At 38.2% G+C, this 17,784-nt stretch overlaps 1 protein-coding gene across 5 annotated transcripts in view; it reads right to left on the reverse strand.

Moving 5' to 3' along the window:
- The window catches only part of PPP3CA (protein phosphatase 3 catalytic subunit alpha), a 189,885-nt gene that overhangs the window by 95,891 nt on the left and 76,210 nt on the right, over positions 1–17,784 (reverse strand). For all 5 annotated transcript variants that reach the window (XM_048942994.1, XM_048942992.1, XM_048942991.1 and 2 more), the window contains exon 2: positions 10,049–10,249. In XM_048942994.1, coding sequence (XP_048798951.1) covers positions 10,049–10,249 — 201 coding nt within the window. The remainder of the gene's footprint in view (positions 1–10,048; positions 10,250–17,784) is intronic.

Raw genomic sequence — 17,784 nt, forward strand, 5'->3', positions numbered from 1 at the left:
AAAGTGGCTATCAAGTAATGTTATCTTTCAGAAGTAACCTTTGAAAGGAATGATGCTGATACATCTAGAGAGCCAGAAGGATTCTCTGCAGTGCTTTTCCTTGTGCTGAGCATCAGAAGAACATTTTCATTTTTAGTCACAGCCTTTTAAGTAGAGCTTACTTCACTGCCATTGTTGCCTTGGGTTGCCTCTTTTGAAGACAACTATGCAAGCTAGATCAAAAAACTCACAGAAAGTCATAACACTTAGAACAAGTATTCCACGAGGTTCAACAGAACTGCAGAGTTCAAGGTATTATTTTTGCAACAAAGAAAGACAATGAGAAAATAAAATGTCTTTGCTTTAGGATCAGAATCAAGATCCTCCCCACTTATGAAGAATATTTTTTTGGTAGTTAGCACCCCAAATGGAATAAAGATATTAAGTTCAACTTGATTTGGATGCCTAATCTTCAGAAAAGTGAGAAGCACAATCCAAAATGTCTTCTGGAGACAGCACCAAAGATCAATTTGAAACTCATTCTCTCTTTAATGAATTGATACTCTTAAAAGCACATAATGACTCAGTCAGGAGATAATTTTATGGCTCAATTTTATGGCACCAGTACAAGTCTCATACACTATTGCTACTATCCTGCAAGTAACACCAAGATTCTATGATATCAAGTGTAGATTGAAAGTATGCTTCTATTCAGCACAAGGTGTCTTCACAATTGGTGCATTTATTTAAAGAGCGTGGATTTTGCAGAGATTAAAGACAATTTAGAAGTACTAGATTCTTTTACACTAATTAAAATGTTTTCAACTATAGCAGATCTTCCATTTAAAAAGCAAAATCTTCACAGAGAATATTATATATGCTTGGAAATTATTCTGTAAATGTTTCAACCTAGTACACTACGGAAAACTAAATATGGAAAGCCATCTCAACTCTGGTAGTATTTTTTGGAATAATTAGAATGCTTATGAAAATACATCAAAAGGCACGAAGAATAAACTTCCCCAGTAAAATGTATTTCTATAGTCATAATTTCCAACTTGAAATTCTCTCTGAGTTATGCTTCAAGTGATGACAGGTAATGTTTATGATCTCTCTTAAGAAAGAACCTGCTGGTTATCTCCTTTGTGTTTGCCAGTGCTTCAAAATCAGGTTTTGGTGAAAGGTTAGATGTACAAACAGCAAGCACAGATGAAGGCAAGACGCCGTCAGTGGTAGCTCCAAATGTGCTATCACACTCTAAGCAATGGGGCACACATTTGTACACAAGTTCATAGATTGCATAAACCTGGAGGTTTATCTCATCAGAATAGTCTCTAAATGGCAATGGTCAGCTAACACACACAATGCTATTTGCTTGTTCTGCTATGAGTCCACCCCCTCACACTCCTCCAAACCCTTTTCTTCTCTCTCATAACTGTTTCCAGCTTGGTTTCTGTACTCTGGATGCTCCAGATTTGTTGCAGATATGGCATCAATATCACAGAATCAGTACTTCTTCCCCTCACTTACATAAAAATCCTTATCCCTATTATTACTAACTCACACAAAGTGGGGAGCTCCAGCTTACGCACGACTGCTAGATTTTTGCTTTGCTGGGGGCAAAGGACTAAAAGACAAATGTATGTTGGAATTTCCTTCCTTCTGCCTCCTTCTGTCTTTTTCGTATCAGCAGCGCCTTCATCCAGACTGGGGGAGGAAGGTATGTAGGTGGCTGTGATTTCAGCTGCGATCCCACTGGATTCCCACATCTCCTTCCAATATAAACTACAAGCTAAGATTGATTTAAACTTAACCCGAGGCCAGAATCAGAGAGATAACGAGGTAAAGCTAAAAGAACAGACAAAAAAAGCAAGAACAAAGGATCTCTATATTTCTAACAAGTATCACACTGTGCAAACAATGACTCTTGTTTCTGAAAAAGAACTCAAAAAGCAATGCTACCAAAATACCAAGATCCAATTTGAGTAGTGTCACCTATCAGATGATTGCAAAGCAAATATAAAACTTGATTTGCAAGTTTAAAAAAGAAAAAATCTTTGGTAAGCAAAAATAAATACCACTGCTATGATATTCCATGTACTCTTGAAATAGTTGCAAAAGAAAAACTAACATGCTGTATTGTGCCACTTGTATTTATAGGATATAGAAGTATCCCCCTGCCTCCTTCTCCCTGCATGCCCCTCCCCCCCCCCCCAAAACAAACAAACAAACAAAAAACCCATACAGTCAGAACAAAGCACTAAAGAGTTAGGTAGTAGCAAACAATTGCTTTTGTATTTTTTGCTGCTGGTTATTTTGTAACTAATGCAACTTCCGTGCTGACTTGAAGCCCAATACAGATTCGATCCTCTATTTCATAGCATCAACTCTTATACCTGAAGGGTATCTATGCTTCTATGATTTCACTCCAAATTATTTGACTGATTTTTGCATCACAGCAAGTTAACTAATACATGAATTATTTATAAGCATAAGTGAGGTAGTTGTATCCACTTGGCAATAACGATAGATTTAGGCATCTGCTACTAGAAAACATCAGCTCTGCCAAAATGTCAGATGCTAATAAATGAAGCAGCTCAATTAAGCTACAAGGCACAATCGCTTTGTTCTACCAAGGATGTAGGCAGGCATATTTCAATCCATATCTGGAACTGACAGGCAGATGCATTTCAGTGAAGAAATAGATCAAAAAAACTGCAATACATCCCTACATGCCTCTACAATACCCCAACAGCCCTACATCTTCACCTTGCTTGAGAAGCCTCAGGTTTTTAAGGTGCTAGTCTGACTTATTATGAGTTCTCAATAAAGCATGCAAAATAGCTGAAGCGGTGTCAGTTTTAATCAACAAACCAATTAAAGACTTTAATCAAGTTCACTTTATCTGTTCAACAGTATGTTCACATCAAATTATTTTTAACGGGTGTTTAATATGCAGATTCTTTGCATTTTAATAACACTTTCAACAGTGATATGTAAAAAGAAATGTGCTGTTACAATAGGAAACAGCACTCACATACATTGAGAAAACCCACTTTAAAAATGATGGGAAATATGTCACCTTAGAGTCTAATGCGTTGAGTCAAAAAACACAGTTGCCATGTAAAAGCCATGGACTATCACCTGCTTTTAAGAAGGATGCAAGAGTAAATGGTGCTGTTGATTCTTTCCTCTTCCACCGTGTGTGACTAACTGTACTGCTCAAATGCTGTATTTATGCAGACAAGATCTAGAGTTGATATTTGAGGCAGAGACAAGTAAAAGTTTGTTTCAAACAAACATTTACCTCCCTGTAGCCAAAGTCAATTTTTTTTGTGATGAAGGAGAATTACCTGCAGGTGATTCATTCCGGAAGGAAGAATAATTTTCTGCAGTGTGTCAGGTTCTTGTGTTTTACTGGTCCCCAGACAAAATGCACATTTGTATAACACAGAAACTGCTGCAGTTATACAAGGAACATTTGAAAATCATATGCATTTTAATGCTAGAATGAACAAAATGTTAGCATGTTTTCAGAATCACTAGCAATATATTTAAAGCAGCTGAAGTGGCTCATAACAGTATTTGGCTGAGATACAGAAAAAGAGCATCATATGATACCTCACAATCCTGTTCTGAGTGTAGATGCCATCACATATTTACAGAACAACCTTAAAGATATTATTTAAAGATAGTTTTAATTAATTTATTATGGGAAGGATTAGAAAATAAGAATTCTTGTGATTTGACACTTACCTCAGAAGCAGCAGGCAGCCAGACTTCAGACTAGCATTGAAGTACTTAGGCCTGGAGTCTGAAGACACTCAGCTACCTGAGATGCAGCCTTAGTATATGATCATGTAAATACTTTTTTCAAGACAAGTGAATCTTCTACTTAGTGTCCTAGAAATTGAATAGTTTCCTCAACAGTAATTTTGGTACATTATGTTTAGAGTATTAATTAAATTACTGAACTGTGAAATACAGAATTTTTAACTAGAATTGATTCCACAGAAATGTTGATTTCAGACATACTTTGATGTTGTGTTAATATAGATAGACTTTACATTACTTGTAAACCCCTAATAAGCAATCTTGTTTACTTTCCATACTGAAATTCTATCCCCCCCCAAAAAACCAACAAAAGTGGAAAAGAAAAAAAAGGTTTTAGTTTTACTCTTCAATTCCATCAAGTCATTTAGATGTGTGCTACAGTTTGATGTAATTTTAAACATTATTACCTTTTAACTTTGTTGTGGGCATAAAAATACTTTTATTAACTTGCCTTAGCATTGATCACTTTAGCTAGAAGCTTTTCATGCTTACAAAGTTCTAATTTGTGCAGAATTTGTACTTGCCAATGTTACTTGATGCTTCCAAACAAAAAAATAAAGGCAAAAATCAAATGTACACAGAACACAAGAAAAGGTTCATGCCCAGTAGGTTCCACCATTCCATGGAACAATGTCCCCAGGAAGTATCCAGAAGTTTCAAAGATCTGACAGACACATGCTGGCAGGAAAGGACTTTCCCTTTATACTTTTTATGGAACTACACTGCACCAAAGGTTTCTGAAGACCACCAGAACTGCTCTGATTGTTCCCACATGGGCTACTCTCAAGATTCCTGCAACTTCTCGCACACTCATTAACTTAGGGTTCAAATGGAAAAAACTCTGCATCCTCACTACAATGCACTAGGGCCAGTAGAGGGAACAATATGGTCAAAGAACAGGACTTTTGGAGACCAGGACAATTTTTGTTTCTTTTTATAAAAAAATTATACACTGCAACAATAAACTTATTCTGTCTTCGCATGATGCTCAATTCTCATCACATACCAAGCTGTATGCACCTGTCAATTCAGAAAGCACTTCACACAGGATAGCACATTGCAAGGGAATTCTCAACAAAGGACACGAAAGCTTAGAACAAGCGTATACGTTTGTTTTAACTATTTTCCATTTACTTCTGATTGAAAAAGTGACAGATGATATACCATACCCCATGCCTACACAGGGCCTGCATACTTTCACCACATCAGAAACTGCTGTCACTGCTACTCCTGCTGATGGCTTCCACAAACAGAACTGAGAATACCTGTACAGGGGCAGTTGCCTGTGTAATGTGCATGTGATACAGCTAAGTACCATATGCAAAAACACACAGGTTTATAAAGAAGCACATGACTGAGATTTGCATGTTCTTAGTTCACTACAGGAAACTTTTGTTAGTAACAATGGGCAGACTAACCAGGAGGACTGCACATTAAGTACACAAAAGGAGAGATGCTATGTGTTACAGGAGAAAATAGCACATAATCATTACTTTCAAAATAGATAGCAATGGGAAAAATAGACTTACCTTAAAAACCCTAACATGCCTTCCAAGCTTATTCATTTGTGCAATCACATATGCAGAGATGCAATACGTAATGCACAGATGCATTACATTAATGATATTAGTTTTATAGATACTGAATGAAAACAATGTCCTCAAGAAACATAAACAAAGAGGTAGAAGTAAAGATGCACAGTAATAGAGAAACATATCACTAAGTTCTAGGTCTGCTCTCCCAAATGACTTACTCAATTACAAAGTATAAATTCAATTTACAGAAACGTTAAGCTTGGAAGGTCTTCAAGTGCTATGCTCAAAACTGGGTCAATTTCAAAATTTGATCCAGCTTCAAGGATAGAAACTGGCTGCTGTCATCAGTGATTTTCCTGTGGAAATTAAATTCTGCAGTGGGGCCTTCATATTCTATTCTATTCTTCATATTCATATTCTATTTTATTTCATTCCCTCCAGATTAATAACACTGTTTAACCTTTTGTAGCTTCAGATTTTTGCAGATGTAGGAAAACAACAACATATTATGTTCCAAAAGTGGGCTGGTTGCTCTGAAAAGGACCTGCAAAGAGGGGCCCATTCAGATCAACAAATCATACAGCTAGTAATTGAAATGAATAATACACGTTTGCAAAAATAAAGAGCTCCATATTTAGGATGTGACTGAATTAGGGTTTCAAGTGCAGCCTCTCCTGTATACAAATTATGCTATACATTTCTTAATCGTATAGCTACTTCCTGCTTTTCCCATGCAGCAACTTAAATAAACCGCAGTCAAGCAGGGAGAAACTTTCAAGTTGCACTCTCTTAACTTGCACAAAAGATGCTTTAATTACAAAACTTTTATAAATCTTTGTCTGAAAACACCATGGTCAGCTTGCTCACACCTTTCAACACCACTCAACATAACAGTATCTCCTCACTTCAAAAGACATTTATTGTCTTCACAGTGCGCTTAAGCCAAAGCATCAGTTTTACATTCCGGCAGACATGCAAAGCAATATTCCCATCAAAGGCTTTACCTGCTTTTGTTTTTTTTCACTGAACACATTCAAAATCCAAAGAGATTAGTGTCTTATAGATAATATACAGAAGTATACTATACATATATACCCATGTACAAAGAATGTTACCTGTGCACCAAACTCTAAGGAACACATGCTTGGTATGCAGCTGAGAGCATTAAGTAGATTTTGGATCTGCAAGTGAGGCTCCATTAAAACAAGCATGTAATTAATTTTCCTGCAAAGGCTTGGTTAAGTCACTTGCCCAGAGCCACTCTATGTAATAATGAATCTATATAATAAGGCCATATAAAACTAATCAGGTAATCCTAAGTCTGGCAATCCCAGCTGTTCTTTGGAGTGTGACTTTAGTAAATATTGCCATCAGAGAGGTTCAAAGACGCATTTCCTTAGTCTTTTGGAAAAAAACAAAAACAAAACAAAACAAAACAAACAAACAAACAAAAAACTATTAAAAATGAGCCAGTTTCTCCATGGTATCATTATATCACTAAGTACACAAAATGGGATTAGAAATTCTAAGGCTGCCATTCAAATATCTTTCATCTGAACACTGAACAGATGTAGTGTAGTGCTAGATCAAGCTCATTAAATCCATGAGCTTAAGATGAAAAACATATGCCTCAAAGAGAACATCAAGTACATGAATCCAGAAACAGCTGAGCCATGGAGGGTGGCAGCATCCTCATCCCTCTGCTCCCTGCTCAGTTTCTTATGGATGAAGGCTGACAGGGCTATTCTCTCCATTCTTCTGAACTCACGTTCACCAGCCAAGACAAAGTTGCCCAAACACTTCCCGGGTACAAGAGGTCTCTTATAGCACGGACTCTTCATAGTTCAGGCTCTGATCAGACTCATACCTAGCAAAGAGCCCTGAGTAACAACAGTAGGACATTTTGCCTTTGTTGTAAATCAGCACTGTAACCTACATACACAGTTCACACATAGCAAACTAAATGAACTTCAGCTAAGGTTTCCAATGAAATAATCAAAAGCATTTGAAAAATTATATAGCTTTACCAAATTCAAAATCAAAACTCAAAATGACAATCATACTGAATCTTCCAGCTAACCACAGATCCAGAATAAGTTCTATAAAAATAAAAAGTAATAATTATGCATTCTACATTAAATCTCCTTCCAGAACCAGGTGTCTTCTCCCTCAAATCAGAGTTTTCTACATATCCATTTTATTTCATGTGACTGCTTATAAACAGAATTCTGATTTTTTTTTTTTCCTCTGAAGGCAAATATTTCACCCCTCAAAATAAACAAAAAAGAAGTTAAAAAATGAGGGATGCACATGGCTAAAAGAAAAGAAATCTTTTCATATTTTTTTAAAACAAACACCTAATTTTACCAATATACAATTATCATACTTGAACAGTTACTCTAACTTTTTTGATGACCGCCATCTCAATAACCAGCTACAAGGTTTCTAAAAGATTAAAGCAACTCCTCCCACAGACATTCCTATGTTAATGATTAATGTCTGCCATTCTTCAACAAGACTGCTTTGACACATACAACATTTATTTTCCTCTCCACTATTCAGTGATTGTGTTTATTTTTCTGTAATGTTTGAAAAGAGCTGTCCTCCATTCCATAATTCTCCTGAATTGTATGTATAACTTGAAAATCTACCAAATCACTGTTCAACTGATTGTCCCTTTTTCCAGTCACCTGCTGTCATGCTACTCACACAAAACTAATTGTCAGGTTCACAATGAATCTCACAACCTTTTCCAACCACCCTTCACAATTTTGTTATCTTTTTTTTATGATTACCTTCATAACTCCAGCTTTCATGTTAGTTCATACAGAACATCAGCACCTCTCAGCTACTCCACTAAAAAGCATGAGGAGTCCAATCTTCCCACACTAGTTTAAAAGACAATACCTATCAGCTACCCTAAAGAATATTGCAGTATCACAAGCACTGCAGGAGAATAATTTTAAAAGCAAGAACAAAGCAAGACGTAGGCTCAACTGAAAAAAAAAGAATCAAAGACTTAAATTATAGCAGTGATATACAATGGGGTAACCTTCTGGAGATTAATTGCTCAAATACAACTCCGAACAATTCAGACACCTTCAGAAGCATTTAAGAAATAAAATAAATTCAACAACAGAGAACATTAAATGCAGACTTAGGAAATCAGTCAGGACATGGCAGACACCTATCCTCATACAGTTTATGCCTTAAAGTAGATTAAAAAGTCCACGGGAAGGAAAAATTTCTCCATGACTGTCACTCAGTTATGCAGTGAGAGGTAATAGCTTTACATTGCACCAGAGAAGGTTCAGATTGGATATTAGGAACAATTTATTCTCAGAAGAGCAATGAGGTAATGGAACAAGCTGCCCAGAGAAGTGGTAGAGTCATCATCCCTGGAGGATTTCAAGAAAAGGGTAGGTATGTCACTTAGGAACATGATTTAGTGGGCATGGTGATGATGGGTTGATGGTTGGACTTGATAATCTTAGTGGCCTTTTCCAACCTTAACAATTCCATGATTATAATGGTACTGTATCCCCACAAATTCTTCCATTTATCAAGTTGAACAACCTGTATTATCCCTTCAAAGAAATATCTGCAGAACATTATTCGCAATATACTCAGAGGATTCTTTAATTCATTCATCCTATTTCTTTTATTTTGCCTTGAGCTGCAACATGATTGACATCTTCTCCATCAGGGTAGTAAGGCACCATGACAAGCTAATTATTATATAAGAGATGATACTTGTTCCTCCCCAGGTCATCTTAAAATCCCTTATTTGGATGTAATTTTAAAAGTTATAGGCTTTAGCTTGTGTACCAGTTTAGTCTAGACATTATGCTCTTTCATTTCAGAGCTATCCTAAAAACGAAGGCTTTGCTATTCTGACACAGTTTATTGTTCATGTTATCAGTGCTGATAACAAAGACTGGTAACTCTTCCAGGCTAGGAAGGATAGAATAAACAATTGTTTTGATTTTTTTGTCAGGGCTCCCCTGGAACAAAAGTTACAAGAGGACTCGCCTTCTTAAACCAAGTTTAATGGTTTGGTTTCATAGCTTAAGCTCAGTAGAATTAGTTATCTTTTTCCCCTCAGCTAACTGACTTTCTATGCCACAGATCACTTGCCAAAAATGCGTTCATTTCTGATAACAGCAACAAAACAGGGGAGGAGGTGTATTAGAGCAAGAAATGCATTCATAACACAGAAAGTAGTTGAGGCAGGAGACAGAGACGGAAATTCAAAATAGAAGGCATTTCCTGAAGATTAATGTGTGGGTGGTAGTATCTGATAGCCAAGGGCACAATGGGTTCTGCAATCAGCAGAACTCCGACTGCAGTCCCAGACAACAGAGATGAGGATTGTGCTTATTTTTTTTCCCTTTTTTGCTGTACTCATTTCTCTCAATCTTTAACTGGAATTTCCCTTCACCCTAACACCATTGTTCTCTCAGAGTCAAACCATGTCTGAATAGTGCTACCAAAGTAAAGGACACCTATAAAATGACAGATGTAATTCCTGGTGAAAAAGGCCAGGTGAAAAATACATTTTTCAAATACTTCTAATCTTCTCATATAGAGAGAATGAATGAATTTCAAGCTTAGGAAGCCACACACACTACGTATTACTTAACATGTCCCATTCCAACAACCATCCTCCAACAACACCTCCACTGTAAATCAGTACTAACCTGTGACTGGTGCATCTATGTCCAGCAAATTTTTTTCTTGACGAAGAATTGAAGCTCCCTCTGTTATTATTCTCAATGCCACGCTTTCTTCCAGTCTCCCTTCTTTCATAAGGTGTGCCTTTAAGATATCCACACGTGGCTTGCCATCATTATCAAACACTTCCTTAGCTGTGAGCCGGTGACTTGGAGGAAATGGGACAGCTGTATGGAGAAGAAAAAAATCTGATCAGATTTTAAAGTAAATAAAGCCTCTATTATAGATCATCACACATTTCAAAGTCATCCCCACTGCCAAACCATATTAGCATGAATTTCCTATTGCCTCTTATAACTTGGAGCTTAAGTTGTCCTTAAATGAAGACATCACTGAAGCTAAGTTATCCAAGCACATAAGAACAGCTATTTCATATTTATTAAAAAATTGACAGGAGGATTTAGGCCAAGATTACAGGCAGACGTGTGAACAAACCAAAAAACATATGGGAATATGAGGGAAAAAAGGGAGTAGCGCAGAGAATGCTGTAGCAGCACTGCAAAGCATTTATATAAAATACAAAAAGCAGTGCAATATTTAATTTACATGTATGGACATGCATAGATACACTCCAATTAAAATGCTGAACTCCGAGACAGATCTCTCTAATGATTTGGGTGATGGTGAAAGATGTTTTCTTCCTATCACATTCAATACATTCAACCACCACCAAGGCATTCCTGAGTGTGAAGCCAACCATACTTCTTCAGAATGGAGTTTAACACAAATTAATAAACTGGTGATGTGCCATGGACCAGCAACCCACGTACTGCTCTCACATCAGGCCTCAGGCTTGCAACAACCTTCAGATGCTCAGGCATCCTCTCTCCCAAAGAGGATCGGAGCGAAGAAGGATGGAGTTGCTGCTGCAAGGATGAGGAGCATTATCCCAGCTTAACCTCCTTTCCCTTGCTGTTCCATCAGAGCCACATCAGGCATGGCCTGCCTGGACAGCTGCAGGGTAATTGTACCAAGCTGTGCCCAGCTGCAGGGGGTTATTACAGGGGAGCCTGGAGCAGGGAAAGGAGACTGCCGCATTCTCTGCACAACCTGGCCCCTGGTTCCCTGCTGAGTGCCTCACTGTGAGCTCTGGTACAGTATGAAAAGCAAAACTCAGCACAGCAGATCAATATGCCTGCTGGTTCCAATTTGTTTTACGTTTCATGATCTATTCACTTTGGAAGCAGCCCATAAATTGCACGTATCTTTGGAAGCTCAATCCAAAAACTCTTTACCTGCACTACCAGAAGTAACAGAGCAGATAATAAACAATTGCATTTTGTGTAGCTGTTTGACACAGATAATTTAAACATTAATATCTTCAGAAAATGCTCTCATTTCCTTGATTCAACTTTTTTTTTTTCCCCTGCCATAACTCCATCATTACATTCATCAAACACTCTGGTGTGGACTAACGGGTACATGCCTATGAATGCATTGAAAATGGAGCCTGAGAAGTGGAACAAAATGGAGGAGGAGGAGGTGAAAACCTGTCAAGCCTCTGACTCCACCTGGATTCTGGGGCACAGAGACAGCTACAGCCACAAGGAAGTTAAAATGCAACGCCTGGGATTCAGAATGTTCTTATGCAGATCTGTTACAGTTTTCTCACTCAATCCACAAGAACACCCAAACCACTTTTAATCAGCTTATGCTTTGACCAATACTTCTGTGACAAGTGGTTAACTGGTGAAGACCAAAGCCTTGTTTTGCTCTTTGCAGTTGCTGTGGTTAAGCCAAGCCCCTGAGGCTCTTAGAAATCAGTGGGTTAAATGCTTTGTGGATCTTTGCAGTAGATCCACAGCAGGCCTCAAGTCCTCAAGAACAAACAACTGCATACACGAGCTATGAACAACTCCTTATACAACACCAGATTAAAAAAAACACTGCAAGGAAGAGGAAGGTGAGGGAGAGAACTCAGCAGTTCCACATGCCTGTATAAATACATAAAAAGATCCTTCCTAAGTTTGGAAAGGAGAGGGAAAAGCTGTTACATATCTCCAGTCCATGTGGCAAGAAGAAATACCAGCATGAGATTGCACTGCTTTGTGATGAAAGCAGCCTCTGTTCTTCCCCTCAAGTACTGTGGTATGAAAACCTCTGCAGCGCAGCACTTCTTACAGGTAACTGCCATACAGGAACATATGCTAGGAGAAGATTTTTGCATTTATAAAGATGGAGAGCAAAACAAACAGCAAGCAAGCACACAAACAAAAACAGCTCTGAGATGTTCCTTCTGATTAACAGAAAAATATGGCACATGCTGCAGCACTGGAAGAGCTCTGCAGGCAGATTTCAGAAACATGTACCAGAGGCTAATTAGAGAAAAAAAGATACTGTTCCAATAGCAGATGATTAATGATTAATTAGCACAAACATGAGCAACTGAATAGAGCACAAATTGCATCTTCCATTATGAGAATATTAATTTTGTATATACACATGCAGAGTGCTTGCACAGACCAACATAAGAAATGGCCGTGTTCACGGGGAAATTCATTGCTGGAATCACCAACAAATGCCATGATAAATCAGAAGCCTTTTTGTAAATATAACAAACATTTAGTTTCCTCTGCTTTAGATAGCAACATTACTCTACAAATACATGGGCACCTATTCATTTCTCCATACCTGCTTGTTAGCACATGTAACACAACTACTTCTCTCCTAGTGTTATTGTTTTTATCAGAAATAAAACTGAGGGCATAATCAGACAGCATCCGTGTCCACAGCATCCACAGTGGGGAGAAGCAGACGAAAAAATAGCAAATAGGTTAAAACAGAAAACAATATTCCAACTTTATTCCCATCTCCTTTTAAAAATGACCTGCATTTTTTAATTTTTGTGAAGCAAAATATTCTGGGGCCTGTATAATTCTCTGCTAAACATTAGGATTCTGTGGAGACAAGGAACAGCAATGCCACAGGCTCTGTGCGAACAGGAGGGAGGTCTGGAGGCAGAGCCAGAGGGGAGGCACGAGGGAGGGCTGCAGCATCCAGCCCCTCACCATGCTGCTGCAACCAAGGGTGGGAGTCTGCATTCCCACCGGGGCAGAACCTTGGACACAGAAACAGGATGGACTGTAACATGTGCATGCACACCATGAGTGCGTGTTGAAGAAGTTCAGTGACAAATCCCACAAGAACACTACCCAAGGAAGCCATGCAGGCCACCCACAACTCTGTACCACTTACAGCCAGGTCACCATTGCTTTTTGTAGTCATTTAAGGCCTTTTAAAGGCACACCATTTATTTCCTGGTATTGGCATTTAGAAAGAAAAATCTTCTTGTGAGATGCTGTCATCAGGGTGCAGTAATAAAACAGGCTACAGCAAAAAGCCATGCAACAAAGACTTTTAACCCTTTATCGCACCCTGCCAATAGCATCTTCCTGAATCTGGAAATACTAGAAGATAGCATTTAGATTCTTAGTGCTTTTAATTTATTTTTTTTCCTTGTGCATTCAGGCCTTTTGAGCATGTTCCAGCAAATGGAGAGTAAGCGCAACCTGCTACGTTGGTGTTCTTCAGATTCCTGCAGAACCCACCTCACTGCTAACACAGCCACCAAAAGGTCAGACCTCGTTACCACTGCACTCAAATATTAAGCAACCTCTCCAGAACAAATAAATAAACCATAACAAGCTATGCTTAATTAGTCTGAACATGTGTGCACACATAAATAAAATACAAGCATGTGGCAAAGAAAGCATTATTTTGTTTATATATTATTCATTTACAAACCAAGCTGTACACTGCATTAATACCCTCTGAGGAGGCTACCCATCCCATCAGTATTCAAGTTCCTTGCATTTAATCTCCCCTCTGCAACACTTGCCTTGTAAATTCACGTAACTAATGCTGCATGTCTATACGTAACTATGCCTAGATAATGGCATATTTCTCTAAAGAAAATGAGTCAATATTTTCCTCTTCATCAGTAAATGAAACACACCTGTAACTACCATCATCACTACACTACAGTGCATTGCATTTGTTTGATGGCAATTTACAGTTTGTACCTCAAGAAACATTGGCACTGCAACAGTGGTGAGAGCACAGGTTCTTAAACAAGTCAATACTTCCTCCACACGTAGAAAAAAAGATCTCTGCAGCAGAAAACAATATTCCAACTTAATTCCCCCCTCCTACTTACTCACAGTCTTTGGACTCAGGATACATAACATTTTCTGCCATCTCAGATATCCCAAAAAAATTGCTTTCTCAAAAGACAGTACCATTTGGAATAGCTACCTAAACACCTTTCACAGGCTGACTTTGCAAGTCTACCCTCATTTCACATCTCTGTTCAACGCAGGGCACATTCTTGGGTATTCTTGCTGAACAATAACAACATCCATACCAGTCAGCTCATGGTCATGCAGACCATTAGATAAAGAAGCAGACAAAGACCAAAATGTTTAAATATTAACATCAGGTTAAAAAGTTGCATTTCTGATTGACTTTATTCCTATATAGTTGCCTATGAACTTCTAACTTATAAGGTTACTATGAACCAAAGGGAGAGAATCATGTTTTTTTTTTTTCCTCCAAGAACACAACTAACTTCAGGCAACAGAAAGGAACTAGAAAATGAGTCACTGTCACTGATCACTGTTGAGAGGAACAGGGTGAAGCCTCCTGGCAGCACAGAGCTCACCAAAGCAGGGAGATGGGGAATAGCACTGCCAAAATCTGTTTTAACACTGACACATACAGCAAGAGAACACAACTGTCACATGACAAATAGCCTTTTCCACAGATTTCCTCAGGCAGCATTTAGATGATGTTTTTATCTCCACATACAAGTTATCTAGTTATCTGGCAACAGATTTGCCACTCAAACCCAGTGGAACCTTTGATATTTTCTTAACCTGCACATTTTCTTAGCAGGTATTTCAAAGGTTTTAAGAGTAATAAAGAGGAGAGCGAGTTATTCAGAAAACACAATTTCTTTACAGTATAAAAATGTGTACCATTGCATTCATAGCATATGCAAGTTCTTGGGGGGTAGGGGGTTGTCCACTTCAATTATGGAAAGTAAAATATATCACTAACTGGTTAAAAAAAAAAATTCAAGTATTTGTATGACAGTGCAAAACTCAACTCAAAACCATAATTTTCTCAGTGAAACAAAAAGCAGTATTCATATTCTGCTGCTCCCTAACTAGAACTCTCAGGTTTCATTTTTCATTTGCTAGCTTCATTAAGGGTAGGCACACTTGATGCGAACCCTACCTGGAAGCTATTAGTGACTCTGATACATCATTAGAAATAGCAACCTCTCTCCAATATATCAAACTTTAGTGCATTATTTCAATACATTATATACTTGAAGCCTATTTATTTATTTATTTTACTAGATCCATTTATCAGATTTTCATTAAAACAATTTGACAGAATTAACTAAGTGCTGATATGATAAGAATAACAGAAACTCACAGCTGAAAAATACATCTACAGTATAAAATAAATGATGAGGTTTACCAATTATCTACTGAAATTTAGAATAAATCTTCCCAGGACTAAGCAGTACTTCCAGCGAAGTTGGAAGAGCTCAGCACAGATGTATTTGTTTGAAGATGTAATCAAATACATCTCCCAGACTAGGCATGCTACTTTGCAGAAAGGTGACTGTTAGCAGGGGTCAGCTAGTCAATAAAATACCAAGAAACATTCCATCATGAAGAAGATGCCGGTACGTGAAGTCACCTTAGAGAAACAGCACTTGTGTATCAAGTTAGGAAACTGAAAAGCTCATTGCCCAACCAAGGTCACTTTTAGCAAACATACAAGTAAAATAGAAAGAGAAGAGCTCTTTGGCAGATGTGTGAAACAGCTGTCTCAGTTGGCAGCATGGAAACCAAACCACCTGAGAAGAGAATAATACCTGCAGCCCAAAATTAATTATTATCAATAGGAAGCTGCTCAATTGCTGTTCAAGTGGCTATCCAATTTTAGTTGCCGACATCATTATCAAAAGGTACTAGAGGCTGGAAAGGCAGTTGCTTCACAGAACAGACTGATGAATCATGCTAGCAGCATTTCTTTGTATCTGCAGGCCAGAATAAGGAGAAAAGAAAAAAAAAAAAAAAAAGAGAAGAAAGTAGTGGCTGAGACTTCTTCAAATATTTCACCTCTGAGGAGTTAACTCACAATTTTCAGCATCTTTGGATACTTCACTCCCAACGAGAAATACACAACAGCAACAACAGAAGTGTCCCAGAGCAGCTCACCCAGCTGTGCACAGACACTGTGCTGGGAAGGTGCTTGTAAAAGGAAGGGCTATGTCAAGGCAGTGGGTCCTCAATCTACTGCCAAGGTATTTCCCTACACTAAGGTGCCCATAGTGTCGAGCTAATTAAAAAGACAAGTCATGCCCTCATTCTACCTGCTTTCCTGAAAGCTTGTAAAATTACCAGTTTCACTTTGAATAATTTCACTTTTTAACCTACAGATAACTGAACTCCGTATGAAACATCAACCACTAGTTCACATCTACCACTTCAGCAACTCATTCTCCTGCAGTTAGAAGCTGTGTGCAAGCTCAGAGGCCAGAAAGCCATGTGGCATGTCTTGAGAGCAGGGTGAAAGTGAACTACTGGCCATGCTAACAGGCAAGGCAATCCCCTCTGGCAAGCACACATGACCTCTTCACCCCTCACTAGAAATGCCCTGCCTAAGCCAATGTTCAAGCATACCATAAGCAGCTCTGATGTGGTAAATTTCTGCAATACACATGGAAGATAATCTGCTACCTAGAACACATTTGCAGGATTTGAGCATTAAAGTTGCAAAAGAACGATTAATTCTCCCCCTATACTGTGCTACTTTATAAGAGAAACCTGCATCCCAGCAGCTTCAGAGCAGAGACTGTACTTAGAACCAGAGCTGTTTTGTTATCTTGCACTGATGGTGCCTCAGTTTGGACAAGCATTTCAATAAGGACCATAAGTGTCCATTAACTTGGAACCCAAAGAATAATGCTGCAATGTCATCATTTCTGGTGAAATGCTTGAATGGGCTATAAGCAATTATTAGCTATGCCTTCAAATCTGAATTCTTAACAGCCTTTCCATCAAAGTTGCCTATTCTTTGAACTATCAGGCAAAGAGAATTAAAGGCTGCAGCACTACTCTTCCCCACCATTTCAAGAATTGGTCTGGTCCCTTCAACAAGTGATCAGCCTCCTCCAGAACGTACAGTCCCTAACAATAAGCCAAGTACCTGGCAAATCTTGGCTTCAACTATTTAAAACAATATAGCCAACATAACCAACGCACTTAGAAACTCAGAGTAAATTATATTTGAAAAGAACAACTGTAAGTAGATATTCCAACTGATGTCACTACAAAGAAATACCATTAAAGACACAAAACAAAAACAAAAAGAACACCAGCCATCAATACTGGATCGAATATACTTAATATTTGCCACAGGAAACCTTAACATCCTAAAGAAGAGTATGAGCATAGAGATTCTTTAAAAAGGTTAGAGCAAGAACACATTCTTACTCTGAGCTCAAGTTAAGAGTAGTGAAATGCACAAAGACCAGGATATACACAAGACTGTCTCAGTTGTCTGATGTTAGTCTGGTAGATTGTTTGACATGTATCCATCCCAACTGCTCTGAACGCTTCTGATACCAGTAGCAAACATAAATTTGGATTACTGTTAGTTGAAGGATTTTTTAGATTTTGTT

This window comes from Lagopus muta, chromosome 4 (genome assembly GCF_023343835.1).
Source record: "Lagopus muta isolate bLagMut1 chromosome 4, bLagMut1 primary, whole genome shotgun sequence".
Taxonomy (NCBI): domain Eukaryota; kingdom Metazoa; phylum Chordata; class Aves; order Galliformes; family Phasianidae; genus Lagopus; species Lagopus muta.